Source organism: Anneissia japonica, unplaced genomic scaffold, assembly GCF_011630105.1.
Source record: "Anneissia japonica isolate Jap-2015-1 unplaced genomic scaffold, ASM1163010v1 scaffold1785_len1016330_cov206, whole genome shotgun sequence".
NCBI lineage: Eukaryota > Metazoa > Echinodermata > Crinoidea > Comatulida > Comatulidae > Anneissia > Anneissia japonica.
In genome coordinates, this window is record NW_022694363.1 from 748,230 (window position 1) to 756,978 (window position 8,749).

At 34.9% G+C, this 8,749-nt stretch overlaps 1 protein-coding gene across 1 annotated transcript; it reads left to right on the plus strand.

The window, feature by feature from the left end:
• Position 1: 1 nt before the first annotated feature.
• LOC117101034 (DDB1- and CUL4-associated factor 8-like) lies at positions 2-8,179 on the plus strand. Its single transcript, XM_033240900.1, has 8 exons — positions 2-92; positions 661-1,557; positions 1,895-1,954; positions 3,293-3,373; positions 3,654-3,748; positions 4,118-4,187; positions 5,112-5,228; positions 5,710-8,179. The coding sequence occupies exons 2-8, from the start codon at positions 712-714 to the stop codon at positions 5,830-5,832; spliced, it is 1,392 nt and encodes a 463-aa protein (XP_033096791.1). The 5' UTR covers positions 2-92; positions 661-711; the 3' UTR covers positions 5,833-8,179.
• Positions 8,180-8,749: the final 570 nt, after the last annotated feature.

Below are 8,749 nucleotides of genomic sequence, written 5' to 3' on the forward strand. Positions count from 1 at the left end.
GCGCTGTTTAATTGACGTAAGCTGCTGTAATTATTTATAGTCAGGAAGGTATAATGCAAAATAATAGCGCAGGAAGTCAGATAATAATGCAGGTAATTTGCACGATTGAATTGGTTTTAGGGGTAAAATGTGATCTCTAATCACATCTTTAGTGACTCCTTTTTAGTTTAGTTTAAAGGAAATTGTAAGTTAGACCGTGGTTCCATGTCGTTCATGCAGTAATTAGTTGGAGTATGAAGCGACCTTTTCAACAACAATGCTAGTGGTGGTGTTGGAGTGCCTGGTTCTTTAAACCATGTTTAAACAAGGAGTTCAACTGGCTTAAATACCCTCCTTGTTTAGACATTGGCACACAAAATATGCAGCTGACATTCTGTTGATGAATAATCACAAAGATGTTAAGCAGTAAGTTGAACTCCATGATTGGAAAGCACGTTAAGGTACACAATTCAAAAAGGCTCAGTCATATTATTAGGTTTAAATTCTACTACCTAGCTAGAAGATTTTGAATTGGGAATTGATAAACACTATTATGTAATAGTATACTTCTTTGTACCATCATGCACCATCCCATTTCATTCTTTTAAACATCATGGTAATGATTTCAATAAATGAATGTTTAACAATCCCGCCTCATAATCTGTGTGATTTTTCCTTCAGTAGATTTGCTAATGACTAAGTCATTAGCACATAAGTCAAAAGGAAGTCAGCATGTCGGCATCAAACTGTGGTGACAAGATGGAGCCATCATCGTCAGATCAGCAGAAAGCTGGTGACAACCATCATCATGGAAATGAATCTCTGCATGATCAAGAAGACTGCAAAACCAAAGAACCAGAGGCTACACAAGGCCAACATGTCACCACTATACACAATTTAAAAGAAAATCATGAAAAAAAGGAATCTCCCACCCCACAAGAGGAAGACATGGTAAAAAATACATTATCCAGTGACATTGATGAAGCATTTGGCAATTTAGAATCAAGATTGATGGATGGAATGGAAGAAGAGGATGATAGAAAAGAAGAGAACAGTGCTAGTTTTTACAAGAAGAGAAAACTGATAAACTCTCATCAGAGAGAAAATGAAGAAGGAAGAGAAGTTGATGAGTCAGACAGTGATAGTGTAGGTGAAAGAGAATTAGACAATGTAGTAGAACAACATTTTGGAAGTGATACATCCACAGATGAAGAGATTGAACAACAGCATGATGAAAAAGACGAAGACATGAGTGACTTTGAAGACGAACAAAAGAATAAGCCTCAACCCTCTCTCATTTGGAGAGCACTTCCTGATCTTTTTAATCGTGAAAGAGGTTTGTTGCGGAATCCACTTAATTTCTGCCACAGAACAATTGCAAATGTTTCAATGGTACAAAGATTTAAACAGTATACTGCTCTGGACAGTCATGAAGGCTGTGTCAACACCCTTCACTTTAATCAGTCAGGAAATTTACTTACTAGTGGAAGTGATGACCTCAAGATCATTCTGTGGGATTGGGCTCGGGAAAAGAAGCTCCTTCAGTACAATAGTGGACATCGTGCCAATGTTTTCCAAGTAAGTACATGCTTAATATATATTGTTTCGATCCAACTTTTTCTATGGGGGGTCAGTTTTTTTTGCAAATTAATTTTCTTTTTTACAAAATCACAAGTTTGTTTCATGTCTTAATTTTGTCACAGAGAAATCTTTATTGAATGGATTTATGTTAAAACTGTTACTTTTTTATTTATTTTTAATTTATTATAAATTAATACTTGGTACTATTGGTATTTAATGAAAACTGAAGAGATAACCATGATAGTCAAACAAATCAAAATGGGTTTTGAAATAAAAACAATTCAGGCAATTTTTTTGTCATTTATTTAGTTTCTTTTGTGATTTTTGTCATCAGGCCAAGTTTATGCCATTTAGCAGGGATTCAACCATTGTCAGCTGTGCACGAGATGGCCAGGTGAGCTTTCATCACAGTAAATAATAATAAACTTTCAGTTCTTTTTGTGTGTTTATGATGCATCAACCCTTCACTAGTCCATTCAACTGTTCACTGGCACATCCAAATATCCATCCAACTGTTCACCAGTACATCCAAATATCCACTGGCACATCCAACTATTCACTGGTATATCCAACTATAATACCGGTACATAAAACTATCTACTGGTACATCCAGCCATTCACCAATACATCTAACTATATACTGGTACATCCAACTATTTACTGGTACTGTACATCCAACTGTTCACTATGAATAAAAAGTGTAGCCGTGTTAATCTGCTATGGAACAAATCTAAGAAAAGAAAACAGCACTTTTAAGACTTAAGGCCTGTTTATACCTGCAATGATAACGATTACCATAATTAGCTAAAAAGCAATTGTTCATGTAGAAAATAAAAAAGTTTTTACACTTGGACAATTTGATAATGATTTAACTGTACTATAAAAATATATTTTGACAAATCAATTTAAATGATGTCATAATGATGGTGACTATTTGTACAGTCTCAGTGTCACAGAGTTTGTGGGGCCCTGGGTAACAATTATTGGGGCCCTAATAAGTGAGCCTTGAGTTTGCGAGCGGAGAAAACAAACAAACACAGGGGCCAGGGGGCTGTGTAGGACCCCCGGTCGTGGTCCGAGGCCCTTTTGCGCTCAGAGCTTATGGCATTTATGAACTGTTAACTGCATTGTCGGAGAACATAGAATGGTAAAAAAAACTGCAGCGATCATTTACATGAGCCCTGATATAATGCGGTTTCTGTGTGATGATGCCAGGCCAGTGGATTTTTAATGTTTAAAACTGTCGGGGCCCCATTGAATGGAAACTTTAGTTTATATTATATTTTTTTTACACTACAATGCCCTGCCTCCTGATAAGTCCACTGAGTGGACGAAATCTAGAGAATAAATTTTGAATTCCTGGATCCGCCACTGCATTGGTTTATCCAGTTATCCACTGGTACATTCAGCTGTCTACTGATACATTCAGCTATCCACTGGTACTACCAACTATCAACTAGTATGTCCAACTATCAATCGTTTTATCTAAGTATACACTGGTATATCCAGCTACCACTGGTACATCCAACTATACAACAGTGGGTAGTGATTGATTGATTTATTCATTCATTCATTCGTTCATTCATTCATTCATTCATTCATTCATTCATTCATTCCATCCATCCTTACATCCATTCATTCATTCATTTATTCATTCATTCTTACGGTAACTATATTCCAAAATGATTAATTTCAACAATTCAATATATAATTTGTGCACTATTATTTGTAGGTGAGGGTTGCTGAAATATCAAGTGTTGGCAACTACAGAGATACAAGAAAGCTTGTTGGACACAAGGGGGCAGCACACAAGGTAACATTGTGTCATATTTGTTGCTACTAATCATTGTGTTAGAATACAAATGTTGCAGCGCCATGATTGCCATGAGCATAGAGTATTTGTAGGCTTGGAGTTGCTGTAAAAAGAGTGAAAGAAAAAAAGATATTGGAAATGACTCTCAAACTGCAAAGGAACTTATTTCTAGAGGAATCCCCTTACTCCAAATAAATAGCAAAGTAAGTTGGCTATAAAGTATTAATTTATGAATTGCCTTATGTTTTTAAAAATTTAATTGTATTGTTCTTTCCTTCAGCTTGCTCTTGAACCAGCCTCGCCAGTAGTGTTTTTGTCATGTGGTGAGGATGGCCAAGTCTTCAACATTGACCTTCGTCAGGAAAAGCCAAACAAGTAAGTGAAATACATCTTTCAAATCTATTGTGTACAAAACTCATTGGAAAGCTTGTTCCCAAACATTTTCAGGTGATAACCCATTTTCAGATTCCCCCATTTTGAGATGAGTGAAGACTTTATAAGAAAGTGTAGTACATACTCCAGTTACTGAAGCACATGCCGTCATGTTGGGATCAACATGACGGCAATATATCTACATTAATTATGTCATCATCAGGAATGGCTTTATATTGCATAGCTTGCAACATTGTAGTGCCTGTCTCTTATACACATCTAGATGTGTATAAGAGACAGGTATAAAAACTGCTTTAATTTTATTACACAAAATTGCATTGTTTTTTTAAGCTATTGAAATAAATGATGCAGCCACATAGATAGTTATCTACATGGTGTACAAGCATTAATATATATATATCTACAAAATTGTGAGCAAGTTGTAATTAAGCATGGATTGTGGTTTTTAGTGCATTGATAATGTTTAATAAGAACTCATGATGAACGGACGGATAGTTGTTAAATAAAAACTCATGGTGAACGGACGTGTCTGAGTTACGTGCTCTCGGTTTGCATTGTTAGCATTTTTTTCATTCCCGTTCAAGCAAGACTTATTCGTTGCGCTACTGAATAAAACTGCTTCATCTATCATTGATTCTTTTTTGCACATTGCTGCTTCTCTTATCAATTAACCCGATGGAAATCGTATTAAGTGAGCATTAACTTCAGGTCCATGTTGAATGTAATGTACCCTAATTTTACGCGTGCGCTTCATAACACATGCGTACACGTTCGTCAAAATTTCAAAATGCTCGAAATCACTTTTTGACAAAATTAGAGCCCATTTCAGGCCAATTTGAACATTTCAATTTTTTTTTTTTATTTTCCACTACGCACGTGCATTTTTATGGTACCAAACACTTTGTTCTGATCACAATCTGTGACCCATAACAGTAAAATGAAAATAACTCACTTTTGGAGATTTACGCAATTTTGCACAACAAAGCTTGAGATAATCGTGATTTTGAGAAAGTAAATTAATACCGCGCTACGCTAATGTAAACAAACATGAATAGTGAAATACTTACGATCCAGACTGAATATAATGTTCAAATTGTTAGTCCATGTCGGTAATTACCCCATCAATTGGATCTTGTAAAAAAACCTTAAACACGGAGATCTTCGTGTTTGGCGTTCAAGAGTTGCGTTGCCAAACACGGAGATCTCCGTGTTTGGCGGGCAGAATTTTAATTATGCATCATTTTCCTAACTCACCAAAGCCATATTATATATATGTATGCACTTAATGACTGATTTTGAATTTTATGTTGGTTTTCACTTGATGTAAACTTTACTGTATCCTCAGACTATGTACAGTAACCACCGAGAACGTGATGAAGAGCGCCGCCGTGAACCAGAAGGAATTGACAGTACAATGTTGATGTTGTTGATGCAGCACCTTCAAAGGCGTGCACGTCGACAGGTAGGCTCATGCTTGTATAGAAATAAAATATACCAGTTATTGAAAATGCTGATGGGGCAGAATAGGAAAAAAGGAATTGTGGTGGTGGGAGCAGATTGATAAGGAGGGCAGAGGCAGGGCAATGGCAGGAACAATAGCGATGATGGAGATAATAGGCAGATGGTGATAATGATAATTGAGTTAGTCCGCTGTGTCTAAAGCTCGGTTTCTATAGAATCGCTCACCCTTTCGGCAACAGTCACTGACAGTTGTCGGGAAGGTTGAACCTGGTTCAACTTTGCCAATTGATGAATCAGGGTGCCTTCCTGATTATGTCATAGCAGCTTGCAATGCACCCTGATTCATGTACTACTCAATCGGCAAAGTTGAACCAGGATCAACCTTCCCAGCAACACGGTGACTGAAACCGAGCTTTACTGCAGTTTGTTGTGAATATATTAGAATGTTTTCTCAATAGTGAAAATATTTATATCTACTAAAGGCTAGGGAGGCTGGTGGTGAAGTTGATAGTGACAGCGATGATACATCGTCAACTGATTCTGACAACAGTGATACCAGTGGTGAATTTCCTTCTGGAGGAGGGGTCCAGTGTCCAACATCATGAGGGCACAGTACAGTATGCTACATCTTGAGAGGGGTTTGGGGGTTCAAGTGTCCAGCTACATCATAACACCATAATTACCTACACGGAAATGGTCACTAACACAATAATAACAATAGCAATCGCATTGAAGGGCAGCAAACATACTAACAGCGATTTAAGGCACAAGGCACTTTATAAAGGTACTGTATATCTTCCATAGAAAAATATTGAAAGATTTTGAAACAGAACTAACATTGAATATTTATAGAAAATATATACTTTGTAACATATGATATTTGTGAACTTTGCTGATGTTTGTAAAGCAGCAATGTTTTGAGATTGCTGTTCAGTTGAGGATAGTTCCAGTTAAGGGACTTGTATTTGGTCCCAAGTAAGGAACTTGAATTTGTTCCCAGGAGACTTTAAGTGGTCTCAAGTAAAAGACTTAAGTTTCGTTCTATGAAATTGCTACACGCTATCACTGACAGTTTTTACCAAAGCTGATTGATCTGTTGAATTAGGGGGCGCTTTCCTGATTGCTTCGGGAACAGCTACAAAGTGTATGAATTTGAGTAAAAACAGTGGTGATAGTTTAGCAATTTTATGCAACTAGGCTTTAAGGTGGCGAGACTTCAAGAATATGTATTAGTTGATGTAGAATTTGAAGATTCCATGCAGAAGGTAATAGAATAGAAGATTCCATGCAGAAGGTAATAGAATCTGTTTTATGCCTGAGTTTTATAATCTTGCCCTTTTTTTAAATTTATAATCACAATGACATCTTTAATGGAAAATGGATGTATATGGCAATAAGCAGTTAATTTGTCAGTATATCACACTCCTCTCAGTTTGTTTTTTTGATCATCTTGTTTTCTATTGAAGGAAACCTATTGGAAAATGCAAATAATGAGGATGTTCTGGACAGTTTTTGTTAATCACTTTTGTTTTTCTGCATCTACCATTTATTTCCAAGGTTAGTAAGCTGAGTACACAGACTAAAAAATGGAGGTGAAGACTTTTTAAAGTTCAATTGAATTTCAAATGAAATCAAATGAATAATAATTTATAAACCTTTATAATAAGGGGGAAAGAAATGGCCATTAATATTAATCCCATTATTGAGCGGAAGACATTTTTTGACTTTGTCATTTACAGATAATGATTTTAAAAAAACTATATCAACAACGATGTATGAATGATACACCAACAGTGATATCAGAGATGATATCTAAAGATATAATACTTTGAGAAAATGTTGTTTAGTTTGCACACAGATACTGAAAGGTATATTGCTGTAAGAATATATACCATAAATAAATGGATGAGTAATTAGAAATGAATATTCTAATTGTAGAATCTGTGAAAGCAGCATGTGAAGGCATTTAATAATGTTCCTCATTTATAGTAGTTTTATATTTTAACTTGATGCAGTAAAGGTCAGAGACTTCAAACTTTGACAAAGGTGGTGAGAGGACCCCAGTGATATACTGAAGAGATGCCATCTAGATAGTGTTGTTAATTATATCCCAACAGAAAAACATATAACAGAAATATCAACTGCGTCACATTGCTTTGTAATATACCACTCATGAGTCAATTAATACATTTGCTTGTAATCATACACTATATTTTTACATATGATTTTTAAACTTGTAATTATCATAAGTAAATTTACAGTTTATCTTATCGTTATATTGGTTTATTCTTCTCTTTAAGAGCCAATTTCTCATCAGATCTCTGCATTCCTTTCCAAAAATTGATTATCAACCGTTAATATCTTATTTATTGTCTTGCAACAAAAATTAAACATACTGACATATACTGTGCATTCAAATTTTCTGTAACGTGTCAATTCTTGTGAAGCAAAAAGCAGAACGTTAATTTGAATATCGGTTTCAGTGTTCTAGACGTGTTCTTTAGGATTTGCATTAGCTTACAAATGTGTTCCAGTTTTGAAAATGAGTTTGAAAAATGATGTACTGTAGTTATATTTTTTTCAGAAAATACTATGCATTAATGCATTATAATTATGTAAGTGTGCAGTATGGTCAAGAGAAGAATGATTATAACATTGGCACATGATTAGGGTAGTAGTATCATGTGATTGAACTAATGAAAATGTTGCATAATACCATAAAGAGATGTCATGTACAATATTAAACTAAACTAATCATGTATGTTACTTGACATGTGACATTAAATCTGAAGTGTAATGTGCACATGACGGTAGATATTGTGCACATTTTTTTTTTTTTTTATTAAAAATACCTTCCCTTTTTGGCCTTTAAACCTACTTGTTCAGTTTCTTTGTATAAATTAGAATTTATTTGAAGCAATGAATAAAATAACAAATAAAAATACAGTGGAAGTTTTGTCGTCGTGTTAAATCTTGCACTTCGGATACAAGTTTTTCTTTTAGTGGTGCATTGACAATCACAAATAAATTTCAGATGTAATAAATACACGAAATGTGGCAGAAGAAGTAAGATAGAGCCTAATGGAATGAATTCTACGAAGATGAAAATAACCAGATTACAGATAGACGAAATGTCATGAGAGAAATCCAAATGGTTGTCAAAAATGACTCCAAGCTTTTGAACAACAACAGAGAAGCTGAGAATATCACCATTGCAGTTAATTTGAATAAAGGCAAATGTATACTTTTTGGCGTATGCGTTCAGTCTTACTAGAGTTAAGTTTAAGTTTCATAAGTCGGGACCACTTTGAAATTGCTGTTAAACTTATATATTATTATTAAATCATTCTTTATTCAGCATATAAAAAATGTACAAACATTCAAGGTCACGTTCTGCGCAAGTAGAACATTGCAGGAAAAATAACAACACAAGTTTACAATACACGAAAACGGCAATCAATATAAAAGATAAGATGAGTTTAAAATCGGCGTTTAAAAAAAAAAGTTTTTAAAATTGAGTAG